This window comes from Emiliania huxleyi (assembly GCF_000372725.1).
Source record: "Emiliania huxleyi CCMP1516 chromosome Unknown EMIHUscaffold_135, whole genome shotgun sequence".
Taxonomy (NCBI): domain Eukaryota; phylum Haptophyta; order Isochrysidales; family Noelaerhabdaceae; genus Emiliania; species Emiliania huxleyi.
The window spans coordinates 106,967-121,219 of record NW_005201240.1 but is presented as its reverse complement, the minus strand read 5'-3'; the positions used below and the strand labels follow the sequence as shown (position 1 = coordinate 121,219).

Genomic DNA, 14,253 nt, shown 5'->3' with positions numbered 1-14,253 from the left:
TGGCGCAGGACCCGGGACCAGTGGCTCGTCATCCGCCTCGAGATCGAATCGGAGGCAGCGCGAGTCGGTGAGCTGCAGCGGCATCCGAGGGCGGCCGAGCCCACGCAGGTGCCGGAGCAGAATGTGGAGAAGCGGCCCTTCCTGGAGGGGCTGCAGGGGCAGCAGGCGTCGCTCAGCACGTTGTAGCTCACGGTGTAGCGGATTCTGGATGCGTAGAACGCGGACTTCTTGAACGAGCTGCAGCCCGACCCTGCTTCTGCTGCCTTCGCTGTCCTCCCTGCGGCTGGCGGAGCGGCACGCGGGCGAGAGGGGGCGGAGGCAGCAGGCTGCCGCAGGGGAGCCGCGTGAGTGCGAACCTTCCGGGAACTCTCCTGCAGGCGAGGCGGCGGACAACCAGCTGCTGCAGATGGAGGCCGAGCTCAACGCCCCGGCGGCAGAGGCGAGATCGAGCCGAGATGGAGCCGAGATGGAGCCGAGATGAGCCGAGATGCCAGGATGAGCCGAGGTGGAGCCGAGAGACTGGGGGCGGAGCTCCTCTCGCCCCAGCGGCCCGGAGGCGCGGCGCAGACCGCCGAGTGGGCCAGCTCAGGTCGCCTTCCCTGGGCGTGTTGCAACCCCCTCCCCGCCCCCCCGTCTCTGTCAGGTGGACAGGCAGGGGGCACCGTACCACCTCCTCTGGGTGCTGCACCGCGCGAGGATGCTGCTCGACGTCTACCTCGAGACGGAGGGCGTCGGAGGAGGGGCGACCGCCGCGGTGTGCGGCACGCTCTGCAACCGGCGCGTGCGAGGCCGCGACCGCCGAAAGCCGTTCCACTTCAGCAAGACGACGAGCCAGTTCGACCAGGCAATCTAGCCGACCGCGGAGGAGCGGGGCGAGGGGAGAGGCACGCTGGCGCCCCTGCTCCGCCCGTCGAGTGCGCACCGGTCCCGGTCCGTAGCCCCGCGTCCCGCAGACCAGGCATGATGCTTTAAGCGCTGTTCTCGATCTCGTTCGCGGGTCGATACACGATAGACACGACGAGATTCATACACCGTGTGGAGTCGCGAGGGTTGCACCCCTTTGTTGCGGGCCCTACCACTTTGTGTTGGAGAAATTTACCTTGCCTTACGGCCGAGCCCCCGAGAGCAGGCGTCCTCCCGTGCGCTGCTCCCCGTGCCGGCCGTGTACAGTACGAGTCGTGGCCCGCCGCCCCGGAATTAATGTTTACTTGGAGCACTTGGAGTGCAGTCATTAACCTCACAACACATCCCCAGGGCCGGGGAGCTCAGAAGCGCACCCCAGCGGGCCGGATGATCGGTATCGGGCTACGGGCTAGAGAGCCCTGACCCCTAGGGGGGGGTGCGCGTTCGCAGGGCAAGGGCCTTAAAGTAAACACAGTTCTCCGAGAGGGCTCCGTGTACCGGGTTTCCCCTTAACTGCAGAACGCCCCCTCTACACGTCGGAGCTAGTGGACACGGACACTACGACACCACCCGTCACGTACACACACGACTGTCTAACGTGTACACTGCCCGGCCTCGTCCCCCCCCCTTCAGGGTGAATCTTCAGTCTGGTTCGGTCTCTTGCTCGCCTTTCGGGCGTCGCCCCACTGCCTCTGCAGTCGTTTCTGATGTCTCTTCCTCGGGGGCGGTCCCTCCGCCCCACCTCCGTCGGCTAGCCCCATTGGCCCCGAGGGAGCCGACAGCCCGGGTGGGGCCTCCCCGGGCGGGAGTGGCGGCATTGTGTCTCGTCGCCACCCCTCCCCGGGAGGTCGGGCCGGCTCTCCCTGGTCGGCGAATCGCGCCCGCACCCGCGGCCTCTCTATCGTTCTCGGCTCGCCCTCCCCCTCCGCCGGCTCCTCTCCAGGCTCGGGGAGGCGTGGCCCTCCCTGTCGAAGGTCGCGGTGGTCCGGTTGCCATTGCGACGGGCCTTCCCCCGGTGAGCTCGTACGTCCCGACTCCATTCGCAGGGGCCGCGTCAGCTCATCTCTCGCCTCCTCCGACAACTGACTCCAAGCCCCCCCCGGGGCCCTCCGGCCACGGCCCTCCGGCCCGCCGGCGGGTCCGCTATCGTACCGCGGCAACTCCCCTCCCCCATCTCCTCCTCCCGGGTACACCAACCTCCGGCGGGGCGGTCCCGGGTCCCCCAGGTTATTCCGAACGGGTCCATACGGTGGCGGCCCCGTCGGCGGCGGGGGTGGAGGCGGTGGCAGGGGCGGCGGGTACGGTGGCGGCCCTCGCGGCCCAACCGCCTGGTGCGGAGCCGCTGGGGCGGCCCCACGACCCTGCAGCCGTTCCAGTGGCGGGTGTGGGTGGCGCGAGTTTAAATTCTTTTTCTCGCGATGTCCACCCCGCCGCGCCGCCGCTCGCGCCGCCTCGCCTCCGCCTCCACCGCCGCTCGCTCGCCAAACGCGCCGCCGCCCGCCCGCCTCCTCGACCTCCCCACCGACCTCCTCGTGCGCGTCGTCTCTCGCTGCGACCCCCTCGACATCGCTCGCGTTGCGGCCGTCTCGCCGCTCTTTCACGCCTCGCTTGCGAAGGAGGGCATCCGCTTGTGGGGGCAAGAGCGCGGTTACGAGCTGCCGGCGCAGCCAGAGGGCGAGAGCTGCGCCGTGCAGTGGCTGTGCTTCGCTGCGCTGCTGCGCGAGTCCAACCCGCCGGCGAGGGCGGCGGCATGCTGGCGGCACAGCGTCTTCATCGACGGCGAGGGGCGGCTCTCGTCGTGCGGCAATGAGGCAGTCTTCCCTGGGCTACTCGGCCACGGCGAGGGCGTGACGCAGCTCAACACGCCGACCCGCCTCCCTTCTCCGCTGGGTGGCGAGCGCGCCGTGAGCGTGGCGGCTGGAACCGCGCACAGCCTCGCCCTCACCGCCAACGGGGCCGTCTGGAGCTGGGGCAGTGGAGGCGACGGCCAGCTGGGCCACGGCGACGAGCAGGACCAGCTGCTGCCCAAGAAGGTCGAGGCCTTTGCTGCCCAGCGCGTCCTCGCCGTGTCGGCTGGATGCGACAACAGTCTCGCCCTCACCGCCGATGGCAGCCTCTGGAGCTGGGGCCATGGAGGTGGGGGCAAGCTGGGCCACGGCGACGCGCAGCGCCAGCCGCAGCCGAAGAAGGTCGAGGCCTTTGCTGGCCAGCGCGTCGTCGCTGTGACGGCAGCAAACGACCACAGCCTCGCCATCACCGCCGACGGCGCCGTCTGGAGCTGGGGCTGTGGCAACTCTGGCCGCTTGGGCCACGGCGACCAGCAGAGCCAGCTGCTGCCCAAGAAGGTCGAGGCGTTGGTTGAGCGGCGCGTCGTCGCTGTGTCGGCTGGAGGCGAACACAGCCTCGCCCTCACCGCCGACGGCGCCGTCTGCAGCTGGGGCGGTGGAGGCTATGGCAAGCTGGGCCACGGCGACCGGCAGGCCCAGCTGGAGCCGAAGAAGATCGAGGCCTTGGCTGGCCAGCGCGTCATCACCGCGTCGGCTGGAGAGCACCACAGCCTCGCCCTCATTGCCGACGGCGCTGTCTGGAGCTGGGGCGAAGGATTCTATGGCAAGCTGAGCCACGGCGACGAGCAGCACCAGCTGCTGCCCAAGAAGGTCGAGGCCTATGCTGACCAGCGCGTCGTCGCTGTGTCGGCGGGAACCGACCACAGCCTCGCCATCTCCGCCGAAGGCACCGTCTTCACCTGGGGCGCGGGCAAGAGCGGCTGCCTAGGCCACGGAGAGGACCTGTCGAACCAGCTGCTGCCCAAGAAGATCGAGGCGTGGGCGTGCGGTAGCGGCTGGGCTGAGACTTGTGAGCGTTGAGGTTCCGAGCCGCGAGCGCGCACCGCGCTGGCCGCTGCGCGTCGGGGACGCGAGTGGTGAGGCGAACACCGCGCTCACCAGTCACACCGGCGTCGTGTCGGTTCTGCTTTATTTGAGATCAAACCTGAAAAAAAGATCAGTCAGACCATTCCGTGCAGGCAACGTAGCGCCTGCGGCTGCAGCGCCTCGCGGCAGAGCGGGCACTCTGGCTTCTCGGACACCTGCGGCGGCAGAGGATTTGGGGGCGTGGACGCGTGTCTTCGGGGCGGCGGCGGCGGCGGCAGCGGTGCGGCCGCGCCCAAGCGTGGAAGCACTCCCAGCAAAAGATGTGGCCGCAAACGCCCGCGGTCGGCTGGCGGCGCGGAGAGAGGCACAGCGAGCAGAGCGGAGCCGTGCGCCGGCGAGCAGACTCGGCGGCGGCGGCGGGCGGCGGAGGGGCAGCTCTCCGCTCCTTGTCCGTCTCTCCTGCGCGCGCGGGCGGCCACGCTGAGGAGGGGAGCGGCGGCAGGCGGCAGGCAGCCCGCCCTCGCCGCTCGCCGGCAGACGCGATTGCGCGGAGGCGGCTGCGGGCGGAGGCGGCGGCGCGGAGCTCTGCGAGCAGGGCGAGGGAGGAGAGGGCGAGCTGGCAGAGCATGAGCAGGCCGAGGGAACGGTACGGCGACGAGGCCGACCCGGCCCGCGCGCCGTGCCGCACGTGCGCGATGCCGAGCGGCACGTCGACCAGCCGACGGGGAGCGCGGCCGAGACAAAAGAGAGCGAGCTGCAGCCGGCGGAGCGCCTCGCCGAACGAGCCGAGCCGCGCGGCGAGGGCGGCGGCGAGGGGCGACTCGGAGGAGCGGGCCGCGGAGACGAGCCGCGCCTCGAGGCGGAGAGCAAGGTACGGCGTCAGCGCCCCAATCAAGACGGCGATCCAGCGGCGGCGGAGCGGCAGCGGCTGGCCCGTGGCCGCGTCTACGCACGTGATGTCGCAGTACTCCTCGCCCGGCGTCTGCGCGAGGCGTGCCGTCGAGAGGCCGCCGTAGGCGAGGCGCGCCGCCGCCCGGACCTCCTCGCGGTGCTTCTGCACCCACTGCGGGCCGGCGAGAGCGCCGAGTGCGTGCGATACGAGCAGGGAGAACTCGTTGCCGTGGAACTCGTCCTTCTGCGCGGCGCGCAGCCCCTCAGCCGTGGTGGCAGGAGGGATAGCCAGCGCGGAGAGGATGGGGTCTAATGACGAGCAGCCGGGTGCCATGGCCGTGAAGACCCTGGGCCAGGTGAGTGCCTCGCAAAAGAAAAATCGGCACATCAGCTCTGTGTGCCATCGTCGCTTCGAACTCGAAACCACCGGCACACGCCGCATTCGTCGCCGGCGCGCGACAGGCTCCCGTCGGCCGGACTGCCCTCGACGAGTGGGTGTCGCCAACCAAAGCGACACGCACTCGAGGCACGAGGGTAGTGCCGACGGGACGCGGCTCGAGGGCGACTCTCGCGAAGGCACGGCTGGCAACCGTGGCGCGGGGCTCGCGTTCGACAAGACCGGGATCGCTCTACCGGCAAACCTCTCGCTGACATGCGCGCCCCGTCGAGCTGACGGCGGGCGCGCTGCGGTCGCACGCCTCCGGCCGGCCGCGGGGTGGGCGTGCGGTGGCGTCACAAACAAATCCCACGGCAAAGACCGGGACGCGGTCGGGCGATTCGAGGCCCAACTAGGCGTATGCATTGCCTATCCAGGGCTAATTAGACTGGGCCATTCCTTCCACAAAATCACCGCCCCGGCCCGCCCGCGGCTGTGCAGTATTTTACTTGGAGCACTTGGAGTGCAGTTATCAACCTCACATCCAGGGCCGGGGAGCTGAGAAGCGCACCCAGCGGGCCGGATGATCGGTATCGGGTTACGTGCGGTGCGCGCGGTTTTTTTTTTCGCTTCAACACGCGCGCCAACGCGCGCAGGCAGAGCGGAGTTGGCACCCCGCCGGCTCGCCCTCCTCCCCGCCACTTGCATTTTCTGGCTGGCCGTGTTCCAACAGCGGACATGAAGCTGCGCGTCGGCCCGCTGGTGGCAACCTGGTACGCAGCCTCCATCGCGGCCATCTGGACCGCCAAGATCGTGCTGCAGGAGCTCGCCTGCCCAGCGACCCTTGCCGCCGTCCAGTTTGCCGTGGCAGCAGCGGGTGTGCATCGCACCACCACAAGCAATATGAATTTTGCCTCTCCACAGCACGAGCGAGCCTCCGCACCAGGCACACGCTGCCTGCTGCCGTCCTCCTCCCGCGGCCCGCTGAGTGACGTCGAGCTGCGGGCGGTGCGCGGCGTGAGCCTGACATACACGCTCGGCTTCCTGCTCACCAACGCCGCCATCGCCGCCGCCGCGCCGAGCTTTGTGGAGACGGTCAAGGCGGCCGAGCCTCTCACCACGGCAGTTGCACGGCATGCCGCTGCCGCTCCACACGGCGCCTCTCCAAGCTGCAGGCCTCGAGCCGAGTAGGTCGCTCTTGCCGGACTGGTGCTGGGCGAGCGGGAGCGGCCCGCCACCCTCCTCGCCCTCCTCCCGATCGTCGCCGGCGTCGCGACCGCTTGCTCCGGCGGCGGCGCCTTCAGCGCCACCGGCGGGGCCCTCGCCCTCGCGTCGAACGTCGCCTTCTCTGGCCGCGCCGTGCTAGCCGCGTCGCTCGACCCTCCTCATGCGTTGGTCAGCTCAGTTGGTCAATGGATAGGCCGCGCCGTGCTGACCAAGTCGCTCAAGCGCCGCCATGCCGGCTCGCCCGCCGCCCGCTCGGACGCATGCCTCTTTTACCACGTCGCGCGCGGCAGCCCGGCTCCTGCTCCCGAGGTCACCCGAGATGCGGCGAGATCAGCCGAGATTGCCCGAGACTAGGCGGCCTGCTCGTGCTCCTCCCAACGGCGCTGATCCTTGAGGCGCGGCCGCTGCTGGCGAGCGCGGCCGGCGGCAGCGCCGCCGGCGCCGCGCGTGTCGCTTGTCTATTCGCCGCCAACGGCGCGGCGCACGCGCTGTACAACGGCGTCAGCTTCGCCGTCGAGCTGACCCGAGATTGCACGAGATGACACGAGGTTGCCGGAGAGCAGGCGTCAGCTTCGCCGTCCTCGCACGCGTCAGCATCGCGACGTGCGCCGCTTGCTCCGCACCCCGAGGTGAGCCTGAGACTGCCCGAGAGCGCCCGAGAGTGATCGGGATTAGGCACGCCGTGCTCAACATCCTGCGCCGCGTGCTCGTCATCGGCGCTGCGGCGGCAGTGTTTGCGACGCCGCTCTCGGCGGCCAACTGCCCACCCTAACCTCGATCATGACCCTGACCTTGCCTGACCCTAACCCTGACCCCGAACCTAGCTTCACCCCGTACCCTGACCCCGAACCTAGCTTCACCCTGTACCCTGACCCCGAACCTAGCTTCACCCTGTACCCTGACCCCGAACCTAGGTGGCCAACTGCGCGGGCGTCGCCACGGCGGTGGCAGGCGTCGTCGCCTTCGCGCGGACCAAGGCGCGCGACGGCAACAGCAGCAGCGGTGGGGCCAGCGGCAGTGGCAGGACTCGCACAAAGGGTTTGCTTCCGGTGTGAGTCACAGTGAGTAAAGTACACAGTCAACTGTCAAGCGCTCAGACGTCTCAGTGTTTTGCCGTTTTATTTTTTAGGTGCCGATATGCAGGGGAGATACATGCACACTCTGTTACATGATGTACGTATGAGGCATGGTGGACATTGCACGCATTGCCGAGCTTGCAGGATTGCTGCGCTTGCGAGGCGCAATTTTGCTGGGACTGCGCGCCGCGGGGGCCGAGCGGGCTAGAGGCTCGTGGCGAGCGCCCAACTGTTGCGCTGTTGCACTGGCAGGGTCGATTCCGCATGGTACGGGACCACCCCTCGATCGTCTCGCCCTCCGCTAGCGCCCAACTAAGCGAACGCGGCTCCTAGCGTGTTGTATTTCTACTTGAAACCAGGTCACAATCAGAACTCCTTAGGGGACCCCTAGGCTTCAAAGGGTGGGCCCTGGGGCGCCTGCGGCTTAAACGGCTTAAAGCGGGCCCGGGCCCATTTTAAGGCTGCCTGGGCCGCCGATTCCTTAAACGGTCTTAAACGCTTAAACGGTGCGGGAGAGCTCCCGAGGTCGATGGTCCGGGAGGCTCTCCCGGTAGACGCCGCAGGCCGGGAAGCTGGCTACAGTCAGCTAGCACGCGTCCCCTATGCGAGTATGGCTCCTGCCAGTGCACCAGACTTACAGATGTGTCTTCAGAGGCGGGTTTGTGCCCAATAACGGCAGTATTGGACAATTGGAGAAAACGGCGCGGAACCCAGCGACGCATGCCGGCGAGGCCGAGTTTCTTAAACGGTCTTTAAAGAGGGACCCCCCGTGCCTGCAATCTCTTAAATGGCAAGTTAAGCCCCCAAACCTCCTCGTTTCTTGAGCACTTGAGCACTGGATAGGGTCGATTCCGCATGGTACGGGACCCCTCGATCGTCTCGCCCACCCTCACTGGAGTGTTCATTGGGGGGGGTCATAACAAACACGGTGCAGGATCGAGGTGCACGCTGCCGAAGCAGTGTCGTCCCCCCTCTCCCCGACGGTGATGGCGGTGTGACCGATCGAGCTACAAGAGGAGCTTGTTCAGCAGGATCCGGGATAGTCAGATGCACTCGTTTCTTAAAAGGTCTTAAAAAACCCGGCCCTCAGAACCCTGGGGTCCCCTAAGCAGAACTCGAACGTCAACATAAAGCCGTATTCAACTTTGCCCAGGCCGCAGGCGTGAGTGAGGCGAGGCGTGCGTGACGGCGCAAGGCCCACACCCCCAAGATTCCACTCGCGCGCTCCCAGACACGGACGCGCAAGCGTTAAGCGCACGGGCAGAAGCGGGAGAAAGCTGTGTGGAAGGCCTTGGATCCAGGAGTGCCACTGCTGCTGAGGGTAACCGTAGCCACCGTAATGCTGCTGAGGGTAACCGTACTGCTGCTGAGGATTGCCGTGTGGGGTGCTAGTATGATGAGACGATGACTGTGCACACGGCTGCTGAGGGTAGTACTGCTGAGGGGCCCGTAGTGTGGGGACTTGTCCTGTTGGCTGGCCAAGTGACCGGCGAGGGCACCTGCTGCAGCGCCAGCCAGGACCCCCAAGAAGTGGCTGGCCTTCTTCTCCTCGGGCGGCTCCGCCAGCTGGAGGCGACGTTGTGTCCACCTTGCTCGTCGGCCGGGCCTGCCGATCCGCGAGCAGGCATTCCGCCTCCCCTCGAAATCATGCACAACGAACGTCCTTCCGTCAATCTGGTGCGCAGGGAGGCCCGTCAGAACGGTGAACTCGCCAAAGGTGAAGTCGTCCGTCGTCGTGTAGACGATCGGCGCCGGCCCGCCCGCCCACGGGTCGAAGGAGCCGTCGCCGTTGAAGAAGTGGCCGCGCGCGTCCTCTTTGCACGAGCCACCTTGGTGGATGTGGAGACCACACGAGTTGTGTGCGTCGCCGGCACCGTCCTTGCACCTCGAGTCCACGCCCGAGAGCATGAACATGAAGGTCTGAGACGCGACGCGGCCGGCGTCGTCCGAGGTGAGCAGGCCGACGGTGCCGCTCACCTCGGCGAGCGCGCCGTCTTGCTGCTCATAGTTGTAGTAGGGCACGAAGCCGGTCGTGCTAAGCGGCTTGAAGGTGAGGTCGTCGATCAGGAGCGGCACTTGCGGCGGCGTCGTTTGGTCGTCGAGCGGGAGAGAGGCAGGCCAGCGCAGAGAGGACAGGGACACAGGAACATGATTCGAAGAGCGAGTCCGCCTTGACAGAGACAACCCCAATCTTGACACGGTCGTTCATGACATGACACCCCGGGGGGGGGACAAGGAGAGAGATTTTTTCGGTGTTTTGGCACAACTAAGCCTCTAAGGTACCGTAACACTATGAGAGTCACCTGGCAGTCCGCCTGCGGACCTCCTCACGCCAAGGCTGACCGCTGCGCCTCGTCGCACCTCTCCGCCTGTCTCTCCACCCGCTCCTCCGCCGTCTCTCGAGCGAGCGCTTGCAGCGCCGCAACGCCGCCGACCCGGTGCCACTGCTCAGCGCACGCAGACGAGGAGGTTGCGAGGGCCAGGAGGGCGGTGATGATTTCTCTGCGCCAGCCATCATCCTCGGGCTCATCGAGCCGCGCCAGCAGGAACGAGAGGCAATGGTCGTCAGCGTCGAGGGTGGCGCGATTGCTAGCCACGACACCCTCGTGCGTGGCAGGAGCCTCCGACAGCCGCTTGAGCTCTCCGAGCGCAGCAGCGTGCAGCGCCGACGTGGCGTCGCCAGCAGTCTCCACGAGGCGAGCGAAGGCACCGCGCGGCGCGCAGATCAGAGACCAGCGCTTGCACACGGCCGCCGGGTGCCCGCACAGCTCGTCTTAAGGAGCACGCACGGCGCAAGGTCTGGGTCCTCCAGGATGCGGCGGCGCAGCGAGCCGCAGCTCACTCGATGGCCTCGAACCCGAGCTTCCTCAGCTGCGCGATCTGCGCCGGCGTGAAGTCGTCGGCGTCGACGACGTCGTCGAACTCGAGGACGCTCCACTTGACGACGACGGGCGGCTCGGGGACCGAGAAGCGCGTGCTCAGCGCGACGAGCACCATCCACACCACGTCCAGCGTCTGGATGATCGCGAGCGGTATGGGCGGGTCGACGCCGGTGCGCCCCTGCGCCTCGTACATGATGACGTCGATAAAGTAGAGGATGGGAAGGCAGAGCGTCACCAGGCCGTAGCTCACGATGTAGACCGTGTGCGAGCGCTTCACGTGGCCGCTCTCCCACGCCTTGCCCCAGCGGCACTCGACGTAGTTGCCCAGCTGGCAGAGGTAGCGGAAGGCGACGGCGGTGGAGAAGATGGCGAGGTGCGCGGCCCACTGGCCGTCGGGCGGGCCAACGAGCCACAGGAGCATCCACCCCATGCTCGCGAGCCCGTGCAGGTACGTCGTCACCAGCGAGAAGCGCTCGGCTTTGCTCGTCTTGCCGTCGTCGTCGCGCAGCTTGGTGCGCATCGCCTCGAGGCTCGCGTAGGTCCACGCGAGGTGCACGTCGTACGACATCGCAAAGACGGCGATGTACGACGCCGGCGCGTAGTCCCACCCAAAGCACGGGTTGAAGTGCCCCACGTAGACCCGCGCCGGGTGGTCCCACACCTGGGACCGATCGTAGCAGACCGTGACAATCCAGCACACGATTAGCGTCAGCACCACGAGCTCGTTGCTCGCGGCAAAGTAGGCCTTCGGAGATACGACGCCTTGAGGGGGCGTCATGAGCAGCCGATACAGCGCGAAGCGACTCCTCGAGAGGGCGTCGTGAGCGGGCGTCATCACCAGCTTGCACGTCGTCTGCGGCAGGAGGGTGTCGTCGTTGGAGGCGGGAGCGCCGCCCGTCGGTCGCAGCGCATCGCCCTCCAACGCCTCTCGGAGGACCTCCTCGTCGGCGTGTTCATCTGCTGGCGCCACAATGGCGGTCGGCATGCTAGCCGCAGTAAGCCACTCCGCCGCAGGCGCCGAGTTTCGGTGACGTCGGAAAAAAAATTCGGAATCTACCCTTATAAGTCTCTCGTGTCGGCGCCGACGCTCTTTTAACGTAGAACGTCCCAGCTGAACACTCGAGAACACCGCCCGCCGACGATCGATCAGTCCACAATCGTCGGCCCGCAGCGACCCGCAGCGATATTTGTAAATGGATGCCGCCGCCCCCCCGGCCCCTACGGCCGACGCGCCGATGCACGACCGGCCTCCGTCGGACGGCTCTCCGGCCTCTCCGGCCGCTGCCGCCCGCGCTGCTGCCGATCCAGTCCCTCTCACGCTCAGCGATATCCGCACAACCTACGACCAGGCACCAACTCCTGGGCGTTTACGCTTGACTACGAAACCATGCAGTGGATGCAGCTCGATCAAAACGGCGACGCCAACAGCTGGCCCCTGGGCGAATTCCTTGCGCTCAGGATGAGGTGCGAGCCATGATGCTCGACTATCAGCGTGCACCAAGTCGCTCACATTCCGTGAGTTCGTCAACGGGCCGAACTCTCCAAGTCGACGGCGATCTCGAACTCCGACAACTGGACCGGTGCACCAGCCGTGTAGGACGATGGCTCCCTCGACGACATCCCTTCATCGACGGACGCCTTCACCGCCGCCGGCCCTGGGCCATCCAGCGCGGCCTCCGACGGCCTGCACGTGATCGAGGTACAGAAACGGTGGCTGCCGCAGCTCACACCCTAATCGATCTGCCTTAGGCACGGAGCCAACGGGTTGAAAAGGCGATAGGAGAGGGGAGAGCGCCGGCCACATCGAGCGAGCGCTGACGTGTAAGGTGTCTGCGCTGCTCCGGTGTGTGTGGGATTTTGCCTCCCCCCATCTGTGCGGCGAGGTGTTTGCGGTGGGTGCGATGGCCGATCGTGCGCGATAGCCTCCCATTGTGCGTGGTGTGTCGGTGTGTCGGTCGTCCGGAGCGTGTGGCGGCGCCGTTGCATGCAGCGACTGCTCCACGTGCCACGACTGCTTTGACTGACGTGACTGACTGATGAGACATGAGTGCTGATGGATGATCTCCGACAACCCAAAACCAAAATGAAAATGCGGAGTGGCCCCACTTTGGCGTGCAGATCCTGCGTCTCTCACTGCCCGAACAACACTCAACAGAGGCGGGTCCGCCGCAGGTCCCCACTAGTACGGAAAAGAAAAGCCGCTAGCGCGCGAGGCCCCGCTCCTCTGCTGACGATCGAGAGGCTGACGCCGTGGCCGCCTCGCCGCTCACGAGGCTGACGCCGGACTCGTGCAACCGGCGCGGCGCCGTATGACAATCCTGCTGAAACAGCTCCACCTGTGGTTCGGCGATGTGTGCCGCCACATCGAGGGGGAGGAGGAGGCGAAGCGCCTCTACTCCAAGCTTTCGAACACGTCCCACCCGAGGATCAAGGGCGACGCGCTGCGCTCGCGCTGTGCTCAGCAGGCGACCAACAGTGTGTGGGGCAAGCCCGACCCTGCTCTGAGCCGGTTCCAGAACGACGCTTTGGTCGCGGCGCGCGTGCTCGCCTTCCTCAACTCGAAGAGGCTCCCGGTGACCGCTGTGAGAGCCACGCTTCTGGCACACCAGATCACGGACGCCGCCTCGCTCAGCCAGCGGGCGTGTGCCCAGCGGCTCTTCGACCACTGGACGCAGCCGCAGTCGCCGCCCTGCCCCGTCTGCGCTGCAAACGCCGCGCGTGGCTCTGTCGCAGCCCGCTCTCCTCAGCGTGCAGGAGTGGGCACCGGAAGGGAGGGGAGTGACGGCGGCGGCGGCGGCGGCGGCGGCGGCGGCGGCGGCGGTATTGGCGGCAGTGGTGGCAGCGTTGCCCGCGTCGATGGCCGACAGCCTGCTGCCACGAGCGGAGCGCCGGCGTTGCCCGCCCACGGCCAGCCACCAACCAGCGCCTGCCAGCCCGCCACGCTCCAGCCCGCCACGCTCCAGCCCAACACGGACCCGGCTGCCGATGCGCGCGCGGTGGCGGCGGCTGCTCCCGCGGCGGTGCCGGCGCCGCGGTGGGAGGTAGAGCTCAAGGGCGGGTGGGTGCCTGCCGACGCTCGCGTGCTCGCCGCCATCTCGGACGCAGAAGCGGGCGGCCGCGGCGAGTACGAGGCTCGAGGCTTCAGCTACTCGGTCGACCTCCATCAGAGCTGGCAGCGGAACCGGAAGACGGGCCGCACCCGGCGCATCCGGTGCCGCGCAGCCGTCGTCCCCGCAACCGCCGCCGCAGCCGCCGCCGCAGCCGCCGCCGGCGCTCCCACAGGACGAGTCACCGAGCGGCGGGCAGTCGGAGGACGACGAGAAGACGGTGGTTGGGTGCGCTGCCGACGTGGGCCGGCTGAGCGACGTGGATGCGGCCAGTCGTCCCTCCTCCTCCTTGGCGGCGGAGGAGGCGGCGGGAGCAGGGGCGGCGGCGGGAGCAGAGGCGGCGAGACAGCAACGCAAGAAGGGGAAGAAGCGGCGGCGGCAGCCTGGCGACGAGAAGGAGGAGAGCGACGAGGAGAGCCGCCGGCGCAGGCTGCTCGAGAAGAGTGAGAAGTGGAAGCGCGAGATCAATCAGTCGCTGCTGCAGCGCTACGCTGCTGACCGCGAGAGCCTGAGCGAGGAGGAGAAGGCGCGGGCGGAGGTGCTGCTGCTTCGGGACGAGAAGAAGCGGACCAAGCAGGCGGAGGCGCAGGCTGCGCCCCAGTTGGCCAAGGAGCTGAAGAAAGCTAACAAGGCTTTGAGGAAGCGCGAGAAGAGGAAGGACCGAGAGCGCGACAGAGACGCAGTCGCAGACGGAGCCGGCGGCGGTATAAGCGCAATGCGGTCTGATGCTTGAAAAGCCCCCTCTTTTGTGTGCCTTGAGGGAGACGGCGTGCGACTGCGGGCGGTCGAGAGAGAGAACGTTCAATCGTAAAGAAATTGATCCGCTCCGCACACACCGGCCGCAGGCCGCACGCTCCGCAGCTGCGCGCCACACAGCTCACACCTCACAGCGCTCAGCGGCGGTCGCAAAAGAAGGAA

The 14,253-nt window shown here is 67.4% G+C and overlaps 5 protein-coding genes across 5 annotated transcripts in view; 3 read left to right on the top strand and 2 right to left on the bottom strand.

Moving 5' to 3' along the window:
* EMIHUDRAFT_226880 (hypothetical protein) overlaps nucleotides 1-853 on the top strand; it is a gene marked incomplete at both ends in the record, with an annotated part of 4,257 nt that extends 3,404 nt beyond the window's left edge. The window contains 2 exons of the mRNA XM_005788405.1: nucleotides 217-344; nucleotides 652-853. Coding sequence (XP_005788462.1) covers nucleotides 217-344; nucleotides 652-853 — 330 coding nt within the window. The remainder of the gene's footprint in view (nucleotides 1-216; nucleotides 345-651) is intronic.
* Nucleotides 854-3,910: 3,057 nt separating this feature from the next.
* EMIHUDRAFT_110473 (hypothetical protein) lies at nucleotides 3,911-5,001 on the bottom strand (the record flags this gene model as incomplete). Its single annotated transcript, XM_005788404.1, has 2 exons — nucleotides 3,911-3,991; nucleotides 4,465-5,001. The coding sequence occupies 2 exons, from the start codon at nucleotides 4,999-5,001 to the stop codon at nucleotides 3,911-3,913; spliced, it is 618 nt and encodes a 205-aa protein (XP_005788461.1).
* A 780-nt stretch (nucleotides 5,002-5,781) lies between these two features.
* On the top strand, nucleotides 5,782-8,344 carry EMIHUDRAFT_226878 (hypothetical protein; the record flags this gene model as incomplete). The annotated part of the gene is made up of 9 exons (XM_005788403.1): nucleotides 5,782-5,920; nucleotides 5,990-6,168; nucleotides 6,235-6,579; nucleotides 6,834-6,873; nucleotides 7,222-7,319; nucleotides 7,491-7,613; nucleotides 7,738-7,852; nucleotides 7,971-8,094; nucleotides 8,281-8,344. The coding sequence occupies 9 exons, from the start codon at nucleotides 5,782-5,784 to the stop codon at nucleotides 8,342-8,344; spliced, it is 1,227 nt and encodes a 408-aa protein (XP_005788460.1).
* A 1,329-nt stretch (nucleotides 8,345-9,673) lies between these two features.
* Nucleotides 9,674-11,213, bottom strand: EMIHUDRAFT_226876 (hypothetical protein; the record flags this gene model as incomplete). Its single annotated transcript, XM_005788402.1, has 2 exons — nucleotides 9,674-9,935; nucleotides 10,189-11,213. 2 exons carry the CDS (start codon nucleotides 11,211-11,213, stop codon nucleotides 9,674-9,676), a joined length of 1,287 nt encoding a protein of 428 aa, XP_005788459.1.
* Nucleotides 11,214-12,537: 1,324 nt separating this feature from the next.
* On the top strand, nucleotides 12,538-14,068 carry EMIHUDRAFT_110470 (hypothetical protein; the record flags this gene model as incomplete). The annotated part of the gene is made up of 2 exons (XM_005788401.1): nucleotides 12,538-13,380; nucleotides 13,511-14,068. 2 exons carry the CDS (start codon nucleotides 12,538-12,540, stop codon nucleotides 14,066-14,068), a joined length of 1,401 nt encoding a protein of 466 aa, XP_005788458.1.
* Nucleotides 14,069-14,253: the final 185 nt, after the last annotated feature.